General features: G+C 33.5%; 1 protein-coding gene across 1 annotated transcript in view; it reads right to left on the bottom strand.

The window, feature by feature from the left end:
* Positions 1–26,076, bottom strand: part of LOC135143289 (discoidin domain-containing receptor tyrosine kinase B) — a 247,657-nt gene that overhangs the window by 8,108 nt on the left and 213,473 nt on the right. Inside the window, exon 12 of the mRNA XM_064075159.1 lies at positions 700–792. Within this exon, the coding sequence (XP_063931229.1) occupies positions 700–792 (93 nt within the window). The remainder of the gene's footprint in view (positions 1–699; positions 793–26,076) is intronic.

The raw sequence follows: 26,076 nt of genomic DNA, 5'->3' as shown, positions 1-26,076 counted from the left end.
TGTAATATTACCGTCCGTCTTTAAAAATATTATTATTTTTTTTTTAATCAATACAAAATGAGGCGTACATCGTAACGCACTGTAAAAAAGTAGAATACAAATATTTTAACGTCTCGTATCTTTTGTTATGCTATGATAACGTAAACTCCACAAATGGCAAAAATCAAATGATAATTTACGTTTATTGCAAAAACTTCCTGTAATAATTTGGTGCTAAATGGAGAAGAAAGTTTAGCAAGCCATTGACTAAGCAATTGCCGAGCAGACACGTCTTGAAAAAAGGCATCATAATGTGATATACGAATATTGATAAACTTCCCCAAAGTTAGGGGAAAGCGCCAGAAAGTTAATATTATAATGATCGAATTAAAGAGGCCGCACTTATGAAATTTCCTCGCCATCGTAAAATGTAAATGGCGATAAATTCAGTTATTAGGGCGCAATCTTGACGCTATTAAGATTTCAATTTGTAGTACATATTTATGTGCATAAACAATGCGACAGCTTGATGAGACATTCCAAGAAATGGAGGGGCTGCTGTTCATTTTTCAGAGCGTTTTAATTAGTATAATGCTTGAGTAAGTTTCAAGTAATGGAAAACACTCTGTACGTGATGTGAAATATAACTCGACAATTTAAATAAAGTCTGGTGCATATATAATAAAGGAACACTTTACAAGTAATTAGGGAATAACTCACCTCGCCGCCAAGTCCTTGTGAACGTACCGCAGAGATTCCAAATACTTCATACCAGATGCTATTTGAGTTGCCATGTAAATAAGGCAGCCATAACTGAAAATAGAATGCTTATGTAAGTTTTAATGAATCTTTACAATAGAACAGTATCAGCATCACTTCTTTTTTAACAAGAATTTTCAACAAAATAAACATTTATTGTCTTCACCAAGAAGAAAAATGTGATTTGGGTAGCAACCATAGAATTAATTTGATAAAAAAAACTTTAAGGAAGAATACCACAACCACTACCACATGTATTTCACGATGCATTTTTCACCCGCAGAAATTATATACCCAGTTTTGATGATATATATCAACACCTTTTGCGTAATAATTCTTTATATATCATTAGTAGCAAAGATAATATTGTACTTTGAAGCGGATTTAACATTAAATGTTTTCTGAAGGAGTCTAGAGAACTTAATTAAAAAAATTTTAATGTTCTATAATCCTATAATTTATATATAATTTTCGTTTTTTGGAACAGTTAGTCGACAAACTATTTATTGTAGCGAATTAAATAAGCACTTGAAACAGGAAGACTGAGGTTTAGTCACATAAGTTGGAGGAAAATTTAGGTGTGGCAGCTTGAAGCAAGTTTGAGGGTAGAGATCCTATTATTACATTACACCGATTTTAATTAAATATTGGAATCTAATCTTTAAGTTCTTAAGCAAGGCAAAACGTAAGAAACAAAGACCTTCTACGGTGGATATGTTGTCATGCAATATGTAGCTATTTGTTTCATAGCACTTTCAAACCCTTGATAACACTCTAGAAGTCTGAAAGTTATTTTTCAAAGGATCTTAACGTACTCCCTTTATGATCAACGAAAAACAGGATAAACCAATGCGTTATCCATATGCATATGTTCCACATAAAACTCCGTAGTTTCATATCTCGAAAACGAATAGAGAAATTGATTTTCTGTAAGCTCCATTGTTTTTAGCTTGAAGGGGGAAGTTTAATTTAATACATTACAAATATGACATATAGGTATAAATGGCGTCGGTGTTCCGACGCAAGACTATATTTTTTAAATAACGATGTATAATATATTTTTCAATTGATTTTGATAAATCGTCAAATTACGATTACAGTGATGAAAACACTTTTTTATTTTTTTTATTTCCTTTTCGGTCGGCAAAAAGAATCCATGAACATAAAAAATTGGAACTGAATAAAATAAAGTACTAGTTCTTTATTTTACAATTGGTACAATTGGCCCCCCTTAGATAATTTTATAATAATATACTAGTTAAAAACAAAATGGTCCAAGGTTACTTCAACAGAACTTCCCTCGCCCTTGAAGAACAGTCCAATGAATTCCGTTTCTTTGAAAAAATATAAAAAATGTTTGTTTTCTGATAACCTTTATACAGGGTTGCTAAAGTGTATGGAAACGGTTAAATATATTGAGCACCAGTTGTACAAATCAACTGAAATTAGGTATAGAGGTACAAGAAGTTGTGCTCTAATTATTCGTCACACAAACACGTCAAATAAAATGGTAAGAGCTCTGCACGCAGCACGACACCGTAAGTACGACTGATACATTTTTGTTGTGCAGTTTTTCGAAATGACAAAGTCTTATTGTTAAGTACCTGACAAATTGTAAACAGCACATCTGGGGTTTCTTGAGGATTCAACTATACAAACGAAGTCATACAAATTCTTCGATTCTTTTCGGTGAACGTATGAACCGGCGTCAATAGCACCCCCCAACCTTTGCGCCACGGGAACGCAAATGGCAATTATTATTTTATCATTATTAAATATCGCCGGGCGCATTCTCTATTTTCAAGAAAAAAGGGGACTCATTTTTAATTTGATGGACTCAATTAGGTACCATATTTCTTTAGCCTACGCTCGGGAAGTAACAAAAGAATTAGTTTACGTTCGGGAAGTAAAAATTGTTTTGAGCTGAATGTGTGTCGCCTCAAAACAGGGGACTTAAATTATTGATACAGTCTCAGTCGAGTGACTACAATACCCTGTATTATGTTTTTGCAAAAATTTGGATAGTTAGGGAAAACTCAAAGCAGATTCGTAAACCACAGTCATAGGAGTATATTGTTGTATAACAGTTAAATCAGATAAACAGAATTCTTTGAAATTACGTCATCAAATTGTTGGTGCGGATGATTGACAATTTTGGTTGACATTTAACCATCTACATGATATTTCTAATATCATATATCAAAATTTGTACAAAATTTGACAACAATCGGTCCAGCAGTTTCAGAGATTACTTGTCTAACAAAAATGGATACAGACACAAGACAGACGGACAGACAAACGGAAACGGCAGACTACTGTTTTTGTACTGTAGCGGTCATGAAACGTCGAGAAAATATAAAAGTGGTCATTCGTCCGAAGGACTAGATTATAAAACTTTTTTCGCTTACGCTCGGGAAATAATATGAGTTTGCGTCACGACATTGACGCCATGTATGCGTCTTATTTGCAGTGTTAAGCTTTCGATTCCAATGTAAAAGCAATGGCGTTTGCAGAATTTCAACCTATCTATCCGTTTTCAAGATGTAAGACCGCGGAGTTGTATCTGGGACACCCGTATATCACAAAACCTCCAGTTCCAACTGAATTTCATTTAAAATTAACACATGAATGTTCATATTTGGAATGTGAAGTGCGATTATAATACATATTTATTAAAATTTACGGCGCACAAGAAGTATCCTGGAAGTGTACCCATCCATGTAAAATAAATTATATAAAAAATGTATGTATCTACTTTAGTAAATTTAGTTGACTTGTACCTGGTAAAACTTTACAGCCCCGTTAATGGAGCGCAGGTTGCAACTCTGTAAAAACTTAAAAAAATTGGTCTAAAGAGTTTAGACAGTACTTCCCTCGCTGTCGGAAACTTGACGACTGCATGCCTATTGTGTTTTTTTTCTCATTACATTTTTGTAGTGGGAATTTAAAAAAAAATTGCGATGACGTCATCAACATTATTGCAAGGACACGTATATCAGTTGGGATAGATGTAGTGTAATACTAAGAATAAAATTATTATATTCTCAAATTTTCGGGAAAATGAATCGGGTCGTTTTGAATATTGATTTGTAATAATCAATAAAATAACGAAACAATTTACTCACGTATACGTATCAGAGGCAACTGAAAATCGTGTATGTATAAACATTCTTAATTTAAGATGACAGGCGTAACAGCATACGTGAGAGTCAAACAGAGAAACTGTAAACAAAACGACCATCGGTTTTATTGCTTCGACTTCCGCTTATTATATAAAACATTGGGTTTTATTTTAATTCTTGACGGTGAAATTCACAATTGGTTGATTATAAACATGTCTATTTCACATTCGCGGAACCAAGTGAGCGCATAAAACAAATGCAGGTCTGTAATGTTAAAGTCGATGTAAATAAGCGTGCTACCCTTATGTTTCAACCGAGTTGTTCCTTTAACAAATTTTGTGTCTACCAAATTGGGTTGGTTGGGGTGTAATACTAATAATAAGTGTTGCCTTTAATTTAATCAATAAAATAAATTGATTTCATTAATTTTTTTGAACCACCTCTTAAGAAAATCTAAAAAATATGAATGGAATGATAAATCACATGTACATACTCATCATATTTTTTGCATTTTAGATAGGATTTATTCAGCAAAATTTAAGGGTGACGTCATCAATTTTTTTAGGAGGGATGAACAAATACATTTTGAACAAAAGTTTACCATGCTTATAATAACTTTAAAATATTCCCAAGATTTCAAAGGATTCGGTTTTGTAGTTCCTGATTAAATCGATAAAATAAATTCACGCATTCATTAATTTTTTTGAGTCACCCTGCATATGCAAATCCAAAAATATGAATGGAATGATAAATCACAAGTACAGACTCATCATATTTTGTACATTTTAGATACGATTTATTCGGCAAACTTTTGAGCTGACGTCATCAGTTTTTTGTAGAAGATAACCAAATATATTTTGACTAAAAATTTATTATGCTCTTTATAAACTTAAAACATCTGCAAGATTTCAAAGCATTTGGTTTTGTAGTTCCTGATTAAATCAATAAAATAAATTTACGCATTCAGTAATTTTTTTGAGTCACCCTGTATATGCAAATCGAAAAAATTTGAATGGAATGATAAATGACAAGAAGAGACTCACCATATTTTGTACATTTTAGACAGGATTTATTCAGCAAAATTTTGTGGTGACGTCATAAATTTTTTAGGGGGGACGACCAAATACGTTTTTGATCAAAAATTTACCATGCTTATGATAATTTTAAAATATCTTCAAGATTTCGAAGCATTCGGTTTTGTAGTTCCTGAGTAAATCAGTAAAATAAATTTACGCTTTCATTTATTTTCTTGACTCACCCTGTATATCCAAATCCAAAAAATATGAATGGAGTGATAGATCACAAGTACAGACTGATCATATTTTGTACATTTTAGATATGATTTATTCGGCAAATTTTCGAGCTGACGTCATCAAGTTTTTGGAGGGGATAAGCAAATATATTTTGACTAAACATTTATTATGCTCTTTATGACGTTAAAACATCTGCAAGATCTCAGAGCATTCGGTTTTGTAGTTCCTGATTAAATCAATAAAATATATTTACGCATTCATTAATTTTTTTGAGTCACCCTGTATATGCAAATCCAAAAAATATGAATGGAGTGATAGATCACAAGTACAGACTCATCATATTTTGTACATTTTAGATATGATTTATTCCACAAACTTTTGAGCTGACGTCATCAAGTTTTTGGAGGGGATAAGCAAATATTTTTTGACTAAAGATTTATGATGCTCTTTATAGCCTTAAAACATCTGCAACATTTCAAAGCATTCTGGTTAGCAGATTAAAAATTAAATTTCAAAATTTTGTTTTATAATTTTGATTTTTTTTCCAAAAATCTGGACGTTTCGGGTGAAAAGTCGATTCAGAGTTGTAAACTACATGTGTAGGACTATGTTATTTTATACAATTGAAAACCCATTTACTATGTACAATTTTGAAGTGACGTCATCGCATTAGTGGTGGGGATGATTAGACAAATTTTGGTTAGCGTTTTACCATCTACATGATATTCTTAATATAAGTACAAAATTTCACAACAATCGGTCGAGTATTTTCGGAGATTATCTGTCTAATAAAAATCCGGGACGGCAGACGGACAGACGGACAGACGGACAGACGGACAGACGGACAGACGGACGGACAGACGGACAGACGGACAGACAGACGGAAATGGGAGACCTATTTCTTCGTTTTCTAGGGGTCATGAAAGATCGAGAAAACGTAAAAGTAGAGAGTCTGCCGACGGACTCGATTACAATACTTCCTTTGCTTACGCTCGGGAAGTAAAAATTAAATTTAAAGGGGGTTAAATTGCAAATTTTCACAGTTAGTAACGTTTTTAAATTCGTAAATCTAATTGGCTGTTTATTTTTAACAACATTTATATTTTGACACAATTATTCTCTATTGTCGGTTAATAGGGCTATAAAGTTTTAGTGGGTACAAGTAAACTGAGTTTACTATACATTGCATTTTTATGTAGTGGTTGTTAGAGTATGTTTCTTGGAAAAATTGTACACCTACAACCTTCATGTTGTGACTCTATGTGGCTATTTTTAGGAGCAGTTAAATTGGAGTTTTAAATACGTACTGTTACGGTTCGAAAATAAGGGGTTGCCTAGATAACAGCGAGTCAGGCGCAAGTGAGAGACTGCGGTGAACGAGTGGCATTTTGAGCAGGGAAAGCGCGATTGGTCGCCTAATCGGGAATTTCCGCAACTCATCCGACGAGATCGCGTTTAAACAGAATCTAGTAACGGTCGGCAGCGGACGCAAAAAGTACGGGGTTGTAACTTTTGGGGGAGCGACAGCCCGGAAAAGTTACCGGGGGTGCGAGTGAGTGTAAGAGAGAACCGTAAGTAAGTCACCCTTGCGAGATCCCGTATAAACCAGGTTTTCCTTTGCACAGAGACAGCCAAGTTTTCGATTTCTTTTCTGTTTTTTTTGTCTACAACTTTTTCCTCTTCGACGTGGCGTTACTAGTTTCTTTTGGAAAGAAGAACGAAAAACCTTCGGGGAGACCGTAAGAATTCCTCAGGCCTCCACACCTCCCGACTCGTCCCACTGAGCCGACAAAGGGGGCGTCACGAAAACGAGAGGAACCGCCGTGCCAGATTTTTCCCCCCACGAATCCTCCCGCAGGACTTGCCTACAAAGGAGGGAGGAAGCAACTTGTATGGTGGTAATTCGTATCAAAAAGGGCGCTGTGTGCGACCCACTGTGTACATGTTAAGCTAAGGTGTAATTTGGTAATTAATCTGTGATTTGAAGGGCGCTGTGTCGCGTCCAGTGTATTCCTTGTTTCATTAGAAATAAGTAAGTTAACCGTCTTTTTTGTATACCCCATCTCCACCAGCGCATAGGTCGGTCGGCACAAAAGGTGTCGTAACAGTACCTATCTTTTAATACCTCAACGTAAATCAGAGTTTACACAATTTCCACCGACTTAAATTTAGGTCCATCTGCTCGAAAAATGTGATTTTATTAAGAATAATAATTTATAAATCTAGTTGTATGAGTTACACAATTAAAAAACGCCAACATAATTTGAAAAAAATCCGGGACGGCAGAAAGACAGACAGACGGACAGACGCCCAGACGGACAGACAGACGGAAGTCGGATACCTATTTCTTCGTACTGTAGGGAAAGATCGAGAAAACGTAAAAGTAGAGAGTCAGTCGACGGACTCGATTACAATAGTTCCTTTGCTTACACTCAAGAAGTAAAAATTGGTCGAAAGTTGTTTCGACAGGACTTCCCAGATATAAACTCTGTCTTACTATATTTTGCCTGTTTTTCTTAATATGTATATGTACGTAGTTTTGTACTGACGACAAGAAACTGAACAGTTGTGTAAAATGGCAAATTTATAGAGAAATGTAGAGGTTAAAATTTACTATTTTAAAAATGTTTTAAGTCTCGTGTTATGAAGAATATGTACAATAAGAAGAAAAAAAATAAAAATCATCAGCCCGCGCACCCGCCCTGTCTCAATTGTGACGATTTTTCTTTGTTCGTCGTGAGCAATGGGGGCGGAGCTTAACTGAAAAATCCCTATTTTTCTACGTGAAATCACCACGTGAAACATGTTCTTCAATAATCGTGTTGTTCAAAGAAAACTTAATGTAAAAAAAGAAAGGCAAAAGATAATTAATTCCGCAATTAATTTTAGCGCCAATGAGGAGGAGGCGGAGTTTGGGTGGGTGGGTGGGGCATCGCTTTAAACTTCTCTATGTGAAAAATTCTATTCGTAATCAGCCGTTTAGACTCTGGGTCACAGGAATTTTTTTCTTTTTGGAATAATTGCAGTTGTTGCAATCTTTTTGACAAGGTTGAATTCGTTTTATTAAGTAATTTCGTTCTTTTTCTGTGATGTAAATTGCTAAAATTTCACTGAATTTTGCTATTTTTTATTTTTACTTCCCGAGCGTAAGCAAAGGAAGTATTGTAATCGAGTCCGTCGGCCGACTCTCTACTTTTACGTTTTCTCGATCTTTCATGACCCTAGAAGACGAAGAAATAGGTCTCCCATTTCCGTCTGTCTGTCCGTCTGTCCGTCTGTCCGTCTGTCCGTCTGTCCGTCTGTCCGTCCGTCTGTCCGTCCGTCTGTCCGTCTGCCGTCCCGGATTTTTATTAGACAGATAATCTCCGAAAGTACTCGACCGATTGTTGTGAAATTTTGTACTTATATTAAGAATATCATGTAGATGGTAAAACGCTAACCAAAATTTGTCTAATCATCCCCACCACTAATGCGATGACGTCACTTCAAAATTGTACATAGTAAATGGGTTTCCAATTGTATAAAATAACATAGTCCTACACATGTAGTTTACAACTCTGAATCGACTTTTCACCCGAAACGTCCAGATTTTTGGAAAAAAAATCAAAATCATAAAACAATATTTTGAAATTTAATTTTTAATCTGCTAACCAGAATGCTTTGAAATGTTGCAGATGTTTTAAGGCTATAAAGAGCATCATAAATCTTTAGTCAAAAAATATTTGCTTATCCCCTCCAAAAACCTGATGACGTCAGCTCAAAAGTTTGTGGAATAGATCATATCTAAAATGTACAAAATATGATGAGTCTGTACTTGTGATCTATCACTCCATTCATATTTTTTGGATTTGCATATACAGGGTGACTCAAAAAAATTAATGAATGCGTAAATATTAAATAAATTAAAGGCAACACTTATTATTAGTATTACACCCCAACCAACCCAATTTGGTAGACACAAAATTTGTTAAAGGAAAAACTCGGTTGAAACATAAGGGTAGCACGCTTATTTACATCGACTTTAACATTACAGACCTGCATTTGTTTTATGCGGTCACTTGGTTCCGCGAATGCGAAATAGACATGTTTATAATCAACCAATTGTGAATTTCACCGTCAAGAATTAAAATAAAACCCAATGTTTTATATAATAAGCGGAAGTCGAAGCAATAAAACCGATGGTCGTTTTGTTTACAGTTTCTCTGTTTGACTCTCACGTATGCTGTTACGCTTGTCATCTTAAATTAAGAATGTTTATACATAAACGATTTTCAGTTGCCCCTCATATTACTAGACAGCGGATTTCTGTCGGGCTACGTCACGATTATAGGGGGGGACGTGCTGGATTCCATAAATATAATTAACGATTTATTAATCAAACGGCTAAGTAAATGAGAACGGGAATTAACAGCAGAGTGCAACGAAACAACGTTATTCTAATCTCAAATAAACGAAGTGCAGTCCGCAACGGCAATGAATTCGCATCGCGTGCGAGCCGTACCGAGTTTGGCCTTGCCTAGCCCGACAGAAATCCGCTCTCTAGATATTACACACCGGCGCCGTATACGTGAGTAAATTGTTTCGTTATTTTATTGATTATAAGAAATCAATATTCAAAACGACCCAATTCATTTTCCCGAAAATTTGGGAACACAATAATTTTATTCTTAGTATTACACTACATCTATCCCAACTGATATACGTGTCCTTGCAAAAATGTTGATGACGTCATCACAATTTTTTTTTAAATTCCCACTACAAAAATGTAATGAGAAAAAAAACATAATAGGCATGCAGTCGTCAAGTTTCCGACAGCGAGGGAAGTACTGCCTAAACTCTTTAGACCATTTTTTTTTTGTTTTTAACAGACATAATTTTCTTTCAACATCATACTTAAAAACATGTTTAACATGGTGATTATTATAGACAAATAAGCATTTTGCAATTAAGCTCCGCCTCTCGACTCACAGCGAATAAAAAAGTCATTACAATTGAGATGAGGGCGGGTGGGCGGGGTTTATATTTTGCCTTTTTATCTTAAAATATGTACGTAGTTTTCTATTGACGACAAGAAACTGAAAATTTGTTTAAAATAGCAAATTTGTAGGTTATGTTGTTTTGAGACACAGTAATTTAGGAACTATATATTACTTGTTTACTTCGATAAAATTTATAACTTATTACAAATATGTATATTAACAGTTACATTTGACTGATTTGTTGAAATAATAGTCATACCAGAATCCCAATCCATCCAAATTCGAAGAGTAAATGGCTTAAGGAGCTGAAGGGCAACTAGCTATGTCGTGATTATGAAATATTGAACTAAATTTGAAGTTCAAGAGCAAGTTGGTAAATTCTTAACTTGGTTTCGAAGTTGGGAAACACTTGTGCTAGGTCAATTTTGTTTTTTACTTCCCGAGCGTAAGCAAAGGAAGTATTGTAATCGAGTCCGTCGGCCGACTCTCTACTTTTACGTTTTCTCGATCTTTCATGACCCCTAGAATACGAAGAAATAGGTCTCCCATTTCCGTCTGTCTGTCCGTCTGTCCGTCCGTCTGTCCGTCCGTCTGTCCGTCCGTCTGTCCGTCCGTCTGTCCGTCCGTCTGTCCGTCCGTCTGTCCGTCCGTCTGTCCGTCCGTCTGTCCGTCTGCCGTCCCGGATTTTTATTAGACAGATAATCTCCGAAAGTACTGGACCGATTCTTGTGAAATTTTGTACTTATATTAGGAATATCATGTAGATGGTAAAACGCTAACCAAAATTTGTCTAATCATCCCCACCACTAATGCGATGACGTCACTTCAAAATTGTACATAGTAAATGGGTCTTAAATTGTGTAAAATAACATAGTCCTACACATGTAGTTTACGACTCCGAATTCAGTTTTTACCCGAAACGTCCAGATTTTTGGAAAAAAAATCAAAATCATAAAACAACATTTTGCAATTTAATTTTGAATCTGCTAACCCGAATATTTTAAAATGTTGCAGATATTTTAAGGCTCTAAAGAGCATCATAAATCTTTGGTCAAAATATATTTGGTTATCCCCTCCAAAAACTTGATGACGTCAGCTCAAAAGTTTGCCGAATAAATCCTATCTAAAATGTACAAAATATGATGCGTCTGTGCTTGTGATATATCACTCCATTCATATTTTTTGGATTTGCATATACAGGGTGACTCAAAAAAATTAATGAATGCGCAAAATTTATTTTACTGATTTACTCAGGAACTACAAAACCGAATGCTCTGAAATCTTGCAGATGTTTTAAGGTCATAAAGAGCATAATAAATGTTTAGTCAAAATATATTTGCTTATCCCCTCCAAAAACTTGATGACGTCAGCTCGAAAGTTTGCCGAATAAATCATATCTAGAATGTGCAAAATATGATGAGTCTGTACATGTCATTTATCACTCCATTAATATTTTTTGGATTTGCATATACAGAGTGACTCAAAAAAATTAATGAATGCGTACATATATTTTATTGATTTAATCAGGAACTACAAAACGGAATGCTCTGACATGTTGCAGATGTTTTAAGGTTATAAAGAGCATAATAAATTTTTAGTCAAAATATATTTGCTTATCCCCTCCAAAAATTTGATGACGTCAGCTCGAAAATTTGCCGAATAAATCATATCTAAAATGTACAAAATATGATCAGTCTGTACTTGTGATCTATCACTCCATTCATATTTTTTGGATTTGCATATACAGGGTGATTCAAAAAAATAAATGAAAGCGTAAATTTATTTTACTGACTTACTCAGGAACTGCAAAACCGAATGCTTCGAAATCTTGAAGATATTTTAAAATTATCATAAGCATGGTAAATTTTTGATCAAAATGTATTTGGTCGTCCCCCCTAAAAAATTTATGACGTCACCACAAAATTTTGCTGAATAAATCCTATCTAAAATGTACAAAATATGGTGAGTCTCTTCTTGTGATTTATCATTCCATTCAAATTTTTGCGATTTGCATATACAGGGTGACTCAAAAAAATTAATGAATGCGTAAATTTATTTTATTGATTTAATCAGGAACTACAAAACCGAATGCTTTGAAATCTTGCAGATGTTTTAAGTTTATAAAGAGCATAATAAATTTTTAGTCAAAATATATTTGGTTATCTTCTACAAAAAACTGATGACGTCAGCTCAAAAGTTTGCCGAATAAATCGTATCTAAAATGTACAAAATATGATGAGTCTGTACTTGTGATTTATCATTCCATTCATATTTTTGGATTTGCATATGCAGGGTGACTCAAAAAAATTAATGAATGCGTGAATTTATTTTATCGATTTAATCAGGAATTACAAAACCGAATGCTTTGAAATCTTGGGAATATTTTAAAATTATTATAAGCATGGTAAACTTTTGTTCAAAATGTATTTGTTCATCCCTCCTAAAAAAATTGATGACGTCACCCTTAAATTTTGCTGAATAAATCCTATCTAAAATGCAAAAAATATGATGAGTTTGTACTTGTGATTTATCATTCCATTCATATTTTTTAGATTTTCTTAAGAGGTGGTTCAAAAAAATTAATGAAGTCAATTTATTTTATTGATTAAATTAAAGGCAACACTTATTATTAGGATTACACCCCAACCAATCCAATTTGGTAGACACAAAATTTGTTAAAGGAAAAACTCGGTTGAAACATAAGGGTAGCACGCGTATTTACATCGACTTTAACCATGGCCGACTAGTATAAAGATTATGGCCTGTCCAAAGGAATGCCTAAGGTACCATACGTGTTGCCATCTATTAATAATTCAAAATCGACCAAAGAATTATTAACACCTTTTGAAAGGCACAAAGGCATTCATACCCAAACAAACCACCATTACACGTTTTGAAGTCCCATAATGTCAAGTCAAATTAAAATTTTGCTAAATTATTAAGTGTAATTATTAATAGATGGCAACACGTATCGTACCTCTTGGACAGGCCATAATCTTTATACTAGTCGGCCATGCTTTAACATTACAGACCTGCATTTGTTTTATGCGCTCACTTAGTTCCGCGAATGTAGAATAGACATGTTTATAATCAACCAATTATGAATTTCACCGTCAAGAATTAAAATAAAAGCCAATGTTTTATATAATAAGCGGAAGTCGAAGCAATAAAACCGATGGTCGTTTTGTTTACAGTTTCTCTGTTTGACTCTCACGTATGCTGTTACGCCTGTCATCTTAAATTAAGAATGTTTATACATACACGATTTTCAGTTGCCTCTGATACGTATACGTGAGTAAATTGTTTCGTTATTTTATTGATTATTACAAATCAATATTCAAAACGACCCGATTCATTTTCCCGAAAATTTGGGAATATAATAATTTTATTCTTAGTATTACACTACATCTATCCCAACTGATATACGTGTCCTTGCAAAAATGTTGATGACGTCATCGCAATTTTTTTTTAAATTCCCACTACAAAAATGTAATGAGAAAAAAAACACAATAGGCATGCAGTCGTCAAGTTTCCGACAGCGAGGGAAGTACTGTCTAAACTCTTTAGACCAATTTTTTTTTCGAGGCATCAACCGTTCTTCGAAACATTTCTACAGTTTGTCATAATACAAAGGCTACTTGATATTTAAAATGAAATGTCACCGATCTCTTCAAATTTGCCTAAATTAAAAAAAAATGGAATAGTTTTAAAGGAATAAACTCCGCATATTACAAAAAATAAAGCAAAAAACATGTTTCTTAACGCGTTTTGGCGCACTTGGTCTTTAAAAACTTGCTGCAAGAGGTTTTTTCTGCATTCCTTAACCTATCATACTTTAATCACCCATAGTCCGCCACTGTCTATTATTCGAACGCATTATGATACGAAAACACACTTGTTTATATTTGGTCTGGAATGTACTTGTCCTTAGCAAACGGAGAGGGACGGTTCATGAGCTGAGAAATTATTCATAAATTTCCTGCAACACACAAGATGCTCCAATCTTTAATATCGCAAAAAAATTATGTTCAAATGGAAATTTTTTCGCAAAAATTAAATTTCAGAAACATTAAGCAAGTCAAAAATGCATAATTTTTGTATGCCAGAAAAAATTATTTGTATTTGATTAATGATAATTATCAAGAATTTCAGAAAAAAAAACCTTGATTTCTGTTGTTTCGACGGTAAAATAAATATAAATAAAATATTAAATTTTCCATAAATTTTGTTAAAGAGTGGTCATTGCCTCTAAATTCGTGTAATTTACCTTAACTTGTTTGCAACAAATTCCTAGTTCTGAAAATATCTGTGAACGAACTTACTTTCTAAAACATAACCAACAATTTTGTTGAAAAATGAATGCGAAAGTTTCTATAAAAAATACACTTTATCATTACACTCACTTAAGTTGGGTAGACAAAAATTCCAATTTCCTAATTACCGATACCAAATTATGACAACCACTAAAGCAATGACTTGACACACACAATGTAGAAACATTTAATACAAAAAATAATTTAGTGAAATTTTGAATAAACAATGCACACACAGATTTGTCACAAAACAATCAACAGCTTAATTTTGAATATTCTGTTTGTTTATACAATATATAATTTTAATTATATCTCGGAAAGTTAAAAATAAATGGAATTTAAAAACAGGCTATGTTAAGATTTAGTACAGTCTAAATGTCAATATAAAAAACTGAAACTCACTCTTCCACGAAATTAACAGATCGGGAAAAAAATTCAATCACTTTAATAAAACAGAATTTTCAATAAAATGTGTAAGACTTAAAATTAATTTAAATGATGATATCATTAATAGCGCGTATTGTCATCAATATCTTCTAAAACTATTTTACTGCTTCAATAGGTACTAAAAGTACTAGAACATAGCGTCTTTTTCCTTTCTAACAGCTTCTCTTCCACTTCCACCTTTATTCAGTTCAGTTGGAAGTGCATTATTTGCATTATTATGGTTGCAGTTAAAAATTAAATTACAAATCTAGGATTTTTATATTGAAGTTGAATACGTGGTGACCTCTAGCAGGTGAACCAGACAGGAGAATGTACTGTTATAATGTAGAGCATATACATCTGAATATTATAATGACTTCATGGGAACGCAACCGAGTGAAGTTAAAAACTTACCATTGCCTAGAATTGATGATCTGCATTGTATTTTCCAGTATATTACTTTAGCGCGTTCATTTGGAAGTCAAAATATGAGAGTCTGTTAGTCGCATGGAACAAAGCGAATCATAGCATTTCTGCTTGTTTTAGCAAGAGACTACACAAATTAAAAAGGTCTAGGTTAAAACAAAACCAGTAGCAGGACGTCTGAGACGTGTTTTAGTTCTAACAAAAAATTGTGTTACCAGTTTTATGTACCCTTTTACGTTATCAATTCTTGGCGGCAGCGAAGTATTTTTACTTCTGCACGTCTGTCATAAAAACCGATACGATTGCATGACAAACATCAACCTACTTTAATGTGAAGATAACTGGTCATATTAAATGCGCAACAATTACTCGAAATGGTACTTTGGTGCACTAAATTTTTGCGTAATTTTTGTATTTTAAGCACCTAAATAAGCAAAATACATTTGTAGACCAACTGTAACAACAACAATAAACATACGTGCCTAAAAAAATAAGTCGAACTGTGATACTAAACTATTACAAATAACATTTTTTAAACGAGTTTCAAATGAATATGGACATAAATGAAAGCTTATTTAATACTAAGTATTAACAAGTTGTAACAAAGATTTAGAACGTTCCAGAAAATACAAGCAATGAATCTACATTTATTTGTTTTATATATGCACACTGTTACACATTTAGAATGTACTTTCTAAAACTATTAATTCAATTTATGAAAAATTTTATTTTACACCTTTTTGTTTTGTTAAGGCAAATACTCTTCTCGACCTTTTACTCATAGATATTTGCACGGACTTTATTCAAACGACTCATCCTGTCGATAGGATTTGACCCCACGTTCAGCTGTACATTAAAAAGTCAGGAAAAAGCTTAAAAAGGGATGGGAATGTAAATTGATTTTCTCTTCAACGAATTTCATTTCCAAAATTTTTCATTTTTACTTTGACAAGTAAAACTGGATAACTGATATTGTGCTATTATACAAATACCATATTAATAAAACATCAAACATGACTGCATTTATTAACATAATTAAAAATGATTTTTTAAATTTTCATGCACCGTGTGATTAATAATTCTTTCCCTATGCAGGGGTTGAATTTATATTCAGTTCTTGTCTAAAATTTTTTGTAGTTAGCGTATTTATCGATCTCGCGTTATTGGAAAGCACGTCAGATCTAAAATAAAAGTTATAGAATCAATTACGTTCCTGATTTCGGTTGTAAAAATTTTATAAAGCTTTTATTATCCTTATAAAATTCTGATTATTAGTACCAACACGTAACTGGTATTATCGATTTTGTTTCTATTTAGACAGTTGGTAATCTCAAGGAACGGTATGTGTAGATACTGGTTTTATTAGGAGATATTTTTATGGCAAAACAAGTTTACTATGCAAGTGATGTTTAAACTATTTGGTTTAATAGTCTTTATATAAAACAAGTAATATTTAGCGTAGGACTGAAAACCATACTAATTTTATCGAACAATTATTGCAGTAATTTTCATTATTGTAAGTGATAAAACGAAGGAAATGGAATAATAAAATTGCATTGAGATAGGTACAAAGTAAATAATCTTGTATTTGCTTAATATTTAGTATTATCATTAGAATGTATTATCTTTGTTTTGAGAAATTCAAGTTCCATATACCTATATAATGAGTTGTGCAGTACTTTATTCGCATTGTGCCAGAATAAAGTGGGAATTTTAATACTGCCCGGCTCAAACTCAGAGTATTTATGTTTAATTATTATTTCTAATAAAGTAATAAAGACTCAACAGTCTGCACTAATAATAACCGGCCATTACTGATAATGGCAGAATTTCAGCTTAGGGCAAACACATAACAAACAAGAGTAGGTATACATGAAATGCTAGAAATAACAACAAACAAATGTTTTTTATATAGAGCTAAACTACAACTGTTCTCCTTCATTCACTGAATGTTTTGGTTTGCTTCCCGTTTTTCTTCGGAGAATATTTAACTTTGTTGCGTAAGTTACAACAACTTTTATCAACACAAAATTCTTTTTTCTTGTCGCACTGTCCAATTTAGGTAGTAATACATACTTACTTGTACGTGACCTTGTTCTGAAGAGAAAAAATATTGTAGTTGATAATTGCTATTAATTTTATTATATTTTGAAGTATACATAACATATACACAATATTTTACTCTAATCTGTATTTTGCAATATATCATTGTTCAATCATTGGATGGTAGTCTGTTGGGCAATAAAATCGTATTATTAGTGTGTAAAACTTTTGATTTCACCTCTGTAGCATTTTAAAGACTGTCAGTCAGGCCTAACTATTACCTGCAAAAACAAACCTTACGTTTATGTCTAAAGACCTTAATTTTATGCGGTAAATTTTTATTTATGATTGATCATTATGAACCTGGGGGTCTCTAAATTTTATTAAAGGAACAAATCGTTTTAAAATTTATGGCAGTAAAATTAATTTGGTCTACACATAAAACGAAATAAAAGTAAGCTACAAAGTTGACAATAAATTTCCCGCTTCATCTCTAAAACGCCGGAAAATGTTTCAACATAAATGTCCCGATAAAAAACTTCGCTAAACTTTTACGTAAGACTTTTTTCGAACAAATAAACCTGCCACTTCACGAGTACGTAACATTTGGAACAAGTCGAAATATTTGAATATAAACAAAAATAATCGTGCCTACGCCTGAAAAAATGGAGGCCTAGAATAATTAGTTCAATATTTTGTAGATAAAAAAAAGGTCGCATATTTTACTAGGTTCACTTAAAAAAGTACACACACACATAACAACAGAATTAACATAAAAAAAAAATTGTTGGAATTAAATACTCGTACCTGCTTGAATACTGATTCTTTTCGAGCAGCAAGACGAACTTAAGGAAAAAATTCCCGTTATACAACGTAAAAGGACAAAACCCACTTCACAAAATTGCACATACTATGGATATTTAGATTCATATGTACTACATAATTACAACAGATCTGATATTTTTTGACACCCGCTGGAATTAGGAATTTCCGACACTGTCACTTGTCACTGCGGCGTATTTTTATGTTATTTAATTAAGTACTGTTTTCGCATCATCAGCACCGCCATTAGACAAACTATTAACATCAACTGAGGCTGAGTAAATTGCTATTTCAACGTTTACATACTTCACCTAAAGAGCGCTGTTAAAGGAATATATGGAAAACAATCTAAGCTACTCAATATCCGCTAAGAAATTTTCGGATATAGGGATTCCTTGATATTACGGAAGCTGTTAGTCGCTGAATGTTCGTACTTAAGTAACATCTCAGAATTTAGGAACTTTGATTCAAATGCGCTTCGCCATTTATATCAGACGTATAAAGTTGCAAGACAGAGTACCGCCATATTACTATTATTTATCTAAAAGAGTTATTTTCCATATTATGCAGATCTCAAGAAGTAAAAACTGGAATAAGATTTTTCGTCAACCCAGAAGTAAGGTAAATTTACATAAATGAAGATAGTTAACAAGTAGGTATGTCAAAATGAACCATCAGCGTCGATGTTTTCATTTGTTTAAAATATCTTCTTCGTCCTCAGCTAGAAGTTCTGTCCAATTTTCGAAAATCCTCCAACATTGACCACCACGTATTATTTTATTACAACTGTTACCATTACGACCCGAAGTCCACATTTAATGAATTATACTAACTATAGCAATGGTAATGGTAACAAATTCGTAAATAACTAATCTCAAGAATACTTCTTCGAATATTGCTTTCGTTATTCGATATCAGATATAATATAGAACCTAGTATTACACCCAGAACTATCAGCCTTACTGATTCACACAGAGTAACGAAATTTCTTGAATGTCTGACTGGAGTTTTATTAGAGATACTGACTGTAACACTAATTCATGCGCCGAGCGCCTAACTGAGATCTTGCAATTAGCAGCGACCGAGTTTTTTCCTTTCAAACAAATTCGCAATTCTAATAAACTAATAACTAGTTGATTTGATTATGAACTCCGTAGAATGCGAGATAATCTAATGACGATAAAAACAATTTATAATAGCACTAAGCAATTATTTCTACTCGAAGTCTACAAACAAAAATTGCAAGTATATAAAGACCTAATATAGACAAAAAAAGCTAAGTCATATCACGCTTACATAAGCAATGCCAGCAATACTACCACAGCTGCATGGCAGTTAATAAATACTGAATGTAATTCTTATAGAAACAATAATAAATCTGACATTGACTACGAAGAATTCAAACGTTACTTCACCTCAGTTGCCGAAAATTTGTCCAAGACGTTGACTGATAGTAGTTTAAATTATAAAAAATATTTGGGAAAACTCCAGCGATCATCTGATTCCCTCTATCATAAGCCAACTACGGAACATGAAGTTAAGAGGATAATCATGTCACTTAAAAATAGCAATAGCTATGGCGTCTACAACCTTAGCAATACAATAATTAAATATACAGTAAATATTATAGCAGCACCTTTATCTGAACTCATAAATAAGTGTCTCGCAGCAAGAAATTTTCCCGACAAATTTAAAGCATCTAGAGTTGTACCAATCTTTAAAAAGGGCAACTTTAACTCACCAGGCAATTATCGCCCAATATCAGTCATCCCAGTATTAGGCAAAATATTTGAATATATACTTTATGAAAGATTGGTTAGTTTTCTTGAAAAGTACAATTTACTGAATGAAGCTCAATTTGGTTTTAGATCTAACAGGTCAACGAATGCCGCAATTGCCCACACTATGAAAGAAATCATCACCCACCAAGAATGGTATTCATATAGCGCTGACTTTGCTCGATCTCAGTAAGGCATTTGACTGTGTCTGGCATCCCATTCTATTATTCAAAATGGAATTTTATGGAGTTGGAGGTATAGCATATGAACTTTTTCGATCTTATCTAATGAATAGAAAACAACAGGTTATGTATTAGAACATGCAATCTGGTTTACGTGAGGTAAAATTTGGTGTCCCACAGGGATCGGCTCTAGGTCCTCTCATTTTTATTTTGTATGCAAATGATCTACCTATGCACTCAAATTTGACGAAACACATCTTATATGCGGATGACACTACTCTCATTTCGACTGACATCAATATCAACATCGCTAAAAATAAGGCTAAAATAAATGAAATGTCAGCATTTTGATAGTTTTATGCTAATAAGTTAACTATAAATAACGACAAAACAAAAAAACATCATTTTTCCAGCTAACAGAAAGTACCTGCAGGACAGTCACGTCAAATTTCTAGGCGCAATTCTTAATGATTCTCTATCGTGGCTGCCGCATATTGAGAGCCTATCAAAAAAGTTAGCAAAGTCATTATTTCCACTTCGGCGACTAAAAGTCAAACTTCGTTATTACGCCATGAGAATGGTCTATTTCTCATGTTTCCAATCACACTTAACTTAACTTGTGCTATAGCTTCCTGGGGAAATAGTTTATACACCAAAAAACTATTTACTCTTCAGAAACAAGCAATACGTATAATATTGGGAGTAGGAAACAGGGAACATTGTCAGCCCCTTTTTCAACAACTAGATATCATGCCACTGCCTTCACTTTATATGTATAATTGTCTTATAATCGTGCATAAGAGTAAAGATGAAGTTGCTATAAACTCGGATTACCATACATACAATAACAGACAATCAAATTGGCCTAAATATTTGATAACAAAAAGTGTAAGAAATTCTCTGAATCTAATACTTTATAACGTATTACCTGAGCACTGGAGAATAATGACTACTTCTAAATCTAAGATTGTTGTTAAAAAATTTATTTTAAATTATTGTTTCTACTCACTTAACAAGCAAAACAGGTGAGAACAGGTAGAGAGAATCTAATAAAAACAATTCTAGAACTGTTTGTTGATTTATTAATGATCAAAGTAAAGATGACCCAGTCAAGTGGTTATTAATATTATTTGATATTAAATATAAAATGTTGACCACGCCGCTGGTAGTGTTTCTTGACCTACCATAACTACTATTCAATGAATGGTACAGAACGACTAGGATTAAGAATCAAAACAGCGGAGCACTGAAGCGCAATTTGCAAAAACACGATACGGGCCAGTCATGTATCAGTTGGTTTCCCTCTTATGTTCGGTTAATGTCAATGGTGAATTTTTCCAATTCAGAGCGTCGACATGGTAATGCTTTACGGTGTGGTTGATGGAAACGCCAGGTTGGCCCGCGAATTGTGAATCAAGCGTGATAGGACCGAAAAAATACTGCAAGCTGAAGAACAAATTTTGAAATGTGTCGAAGGAGAGCCCGACATCAGCATCGTACATTAAAAGAACAACGCCTACATCCATGCCACGTTCAAAAGGTGCAAGCTTTGGAGCCCGCTGATTTTCCACGTCGTGTAATTTACTGCGAATGGTTGTTGCAGCAATGTCGTGAACACCCTAACTTTTTAAATTGCATTTTATTTACGGATGAAGGAAGATTCACTGGCAGTGCTGTTTTCAACAGCCACAACACTCACATTTGGTCGGATCAAAATCGACACGCTCATCACGAAGTATGATTTCAACGACGGTTTTCCATAAATGTTGGCCGGTATCGTAAATGACAACTTAGTTGGACCTCATCATTTACCAAACAGACTAAACGCGGCACAGTACCTCGAGTTATTAATCAATGTGTTGGAAGAACAGTTAAGTGTGGAAGTACTTGCATGGCGGAGCACCACCACATTTTGCTAGGCCAGTAACTGAATGGTTAAATAACCATTTTCCTAACCAATGGATCGGTAGAAACGGCCCAGTAGTGTGGCCCCGCGTTCACCCGATCTCAATCCGTGTGATTTTTGTCTGTAGGCTTGGATGAAACAGTTATTTTATGGAAATCAACAGCTTCAATGACGAGTGGAACTGGCACCCGGTACAGTTCGTGGAACTCTCGGAATTTTTTTACGTTTCCGTGCAAACATATTACGAAGTACTGAAGCTTGCATTGCTAGTCAAGGACAACATTTTCAACATTTACTGTAAAAAGGTAGTAGTATTCTAAGTTGCTCTTATGTTTCTTCTAATAAACAATATGGAATCGTGGGAAGGACAAACATCCGTCGAGGGTGGTGTATGGTGGTTTTGCCCTATTCGATTTTTAATTTGTTTGTTTTATATTCCCACATTACTACGGTACGTGATGCCGTGGTTACAATTATTGCATTTATTGCGAAATCATCCTATATAACCATTGGAAAAACGATATGTATAAAAACAGTTGAAAGTGTTTTAGTGCAAAAAATTTAAACTTAGCTTAAAGATTTTAAAGCACTAAAATGCGTCTAAAAAAGATACTCATTTAAAATAAAATATATGTCAAGTAACGAACTGGTTATCGGCGAAATTTTGACAAAAGTTATATGCGAATCGACATCATCTGATCTAGCTGGAGAGATATCAGCTGCAGTCAATGTGCTATAGAAACATCCCTTCGATAAATCAACGTTGCGGTTTGTTGTGAATTATGATATTATTACTGAAAAGTGTGGTCTAGACATAGGAACTAGATAGCAAACAAAATTTGTTGTGATGCCAAGTGCAATAATAGTATTATGTGGCCTTTCAAAAGTCATCTAAAGAAGCTTCATTCTGGTCATAAAAGAATAACAATGTTCTGGAAATTTTCGAAACAGTAAGTATGATGGCCAGAATTATTCGTATATAAAACACAAATCAAATAGTCGTTTGAGGGTCTAGAATGTAAGTAGGGAGACGTATTGAAGGTCATTGGTATGCCATTTTTATTACTGAAATTTTAAAATTAAAGGAAGTAGAGACGGACGTTACGATTATTATTAATATTATGGCAATATTGGCTGGTTGTGGTGTCTGAAGTCTGACTCAGCGATAATATAACAGGGATTTTACGGCTTACCTGAGCTGAGCTGATTAGTGACAAATAAGTGCCGACTAGTAGCTCCTGAAGGGTCGTATATTTTTTTATTAAGCAATCGATCCAAGCTACCAGTATTGAAACAAATGAGCGCTAAGATCTTTAAATCAACAATCAAATCGAACACGATACTACTTTAATATAATAAGTAGTGAAATTTAAACTAATCATACGAAGAATGAGATGGTTACTAAAATGGATACACCTTCTAAAGATTACTAACGGTGTAACTATTAGCCTGGGTCCTTACAAAGAGACTATCACTTTAGTATTCAACTAATAGTAGTTGCTACTACGAAACAGCACATGAATTATTAATTAAAATGTACAAACTACTTAATTCGGTGCAACCGGTGTTTCTTCTGCTACGCTGCCATTACAAATTACCATCCGTAATGTATTTGCAGAAGCAACAAAGAACGAAGTAACTAATTAACGGTTCTGCAGAAGATAATACTAACTAAAATTAATGTTCATTAGTGATTAGCGATATTATGTGGTTCTAATAATTGTCATGTCAAGAGGGTGTGTATAACACGGAAAGAAATAAGCCGAATGTGTGAACATCGAAGTCCACTTTAACTACAAATATCTAACCGGAATATGAAGAAATAGAGGAAAGCAAATCAAGAATCAATTGCAAAAAATAATTTTTCAGAAAGATCTTTTTTGACAGTAGAAATGAAACGAAAAGTCCTCAGCTCAGATTTTCAATTTCTAACTGGTGAAAAATTAATATCATCAGATTTAGATGTTGTTTAGGAATAATTTATTAGGTATAACTACTAAAGGAAATGTTTAATTTTTTCAACTTAAAGTAATTAAAAATGATAATTAAGATTTGCTAAATTTTTTTAATTAGGTATGCCTTTTTGAAAGCAACAACAATTAAATTATTTCTAAATAAATTATTGAACGACGAAATATTTTTCTGTTGATTAATAATAAGTATTACCAACTTTTTTTTATCTTATCTACTCAATTGATTAAAATTCCAAAAAACGTAACATTTGCAAAATTTTTATTAATTACGCATCTCAGCAAACTCTGGCACTGATATTTTATGAAAATACAACGCACAAAATGGCTGAGCCTAATTTCTGCCATTTAAAAACTTCCAGTGATGTTGAAATATGTGAAAAATGAGCGACCTTTAATTTTTAAAGAGTAAACCGAAACGTGATTCTTCTACCAACGTATACTATACCAGCGAAGTAGGCAAAGACAAATACAACGATAACAACACAAATAAACCAATAAGCAAGTTATATTATTATTTGATAAAATATCCTATCCGCACGGAGGAAAGGATATAATGAATTTCTCGCCAACAGAAAATGTGGTAGCAGCAAGGAATCGTAAGAAAAACAATTGAAAGTGAGTTTTAGGAACCAAACGGGTGCGATTCCGGTGACTCCAATTCACTTGTGCGACTGAATCAAAATATTCAAGCGTGATTTAAACGATAAATAGGATTGTGGAAAGTCGTGTTATATAACCAACATTACCAAGTAATAGCAAAAATTCAGTAGCCTCCAAAGTCCACCACCTCGCCCAAAAAACGAAACAAATAATACTACCATATTGGAATAAAATGACACCCTCTTTCATGACTTATCCGTTTTGATATTTCTTCGTAGCTTACGCAAAATCTTAAAGAGTTGTAAAATAAATCAAAGTTTCTTACACTGCCTACCAGAACAGCCCAAGTTAAAACAATAGCCTCAAAAAGTACCAGATTTAAAGCACAATCCTATAACGCTCATTAGGCAAAAACCTTAACCTGTTTGCAATAATAGTAGAAATATATAATACATAGTTCTCTGTCCTTTCCAGTAAGCTGAAATTGACTTCACAAAAACCTTATTCGCACCTTTCAGTAATGAACAACTGCTGTCTATCAATGGTACCAAAGGGTAGACGTACAAACAAGAAAGTGAAAAGGTTTGTAATAGATTTCTTTTATTCTACATAAGACTAAATGACTGTGATCCACATATTTAAAATTTTCAACATCATGGAAACAGCCAAAAAATGTCAAAATGGCACGCAGTAGTATTTTGTTTGCGGAGATAAATCAGGTAGAGGTATATTTTAAAAAGTTTGTCCAAAAATTTGTTGCTACAACTTGTTTAAATACAAAGAATGAATCCGATAATCCAAAGACTTCATGGGCGAGGGAAGTTCTCTCGAAATAATTAATCTTCGACCAATTTTGGTGACCTAACAATAGCGTTACATTTGATATTTTGCTCTCTGTTAAAATTCTTTTCATCATTTTGTACACTCGACACACATTCTTTGCTCTTCGCCCCGGTTTCAACAGGAAAAATTCGTCGCATGTGTACACATAACTCATAAGCATTACAAGCTAATTCCCGAACTTGAGCATGTATCTCTTTTTTGCTGCAAATATATGACGTTTTTCCCTTTTCAGGGACTGACAGATGCCTTTGAAAAAATTAACATGGACAATTTTACTTTGTGACATATTATAAAAATATGAAAATATTTCTATACCACAACTGCGCTACATTGTGGTTCAGATTAAAAAAACTAACTCGTTGTTGTGTATAGCAGACGTCAAATTTTCAGTCTATAAAAAAAAACCTATTTCAACTTGTACTCAAAGTTAAATAAATATGTTGTTATGTTTTGGGACGTAATTCAGAAACTAGTTGCTAATTGGTGGAATCGACTAATCCAACGAAACCTTAATTAGTATTCAGAATATCAGTGACTTTTTTCGTGTTGCGTAGTGCAATCAATGAGAAACAACCCTTGTGCACAGGAAATGAGAGCTTAAGTGGAAGAATTGTTATACAGTTAGTAGCTCTTACTTAATCACTGATGCTAGCTGTAGTTTCCATCAACTAC

This window comes from Zophobas morio, unplaced genomic scaffold, assembly GCF_036711695.1.
Source record: "Zophobas morio isolate AGI-343-1 ecotype UQ-CSIRO unplaced genomic scaffold, CSIRO_AGI_Zmor_V1 ptg000058l, whole genome shotgun sequence".
Taxonomy (NCBI): Eukaryota; Metazoa; Arthropoda; class Insecta; order Coleoptera; family Tenebrionidae; genus Zophobas; species Zophobas morio.
This window is presented reverse-complemented; position numbering and strand designations above follow the sequence as displayed.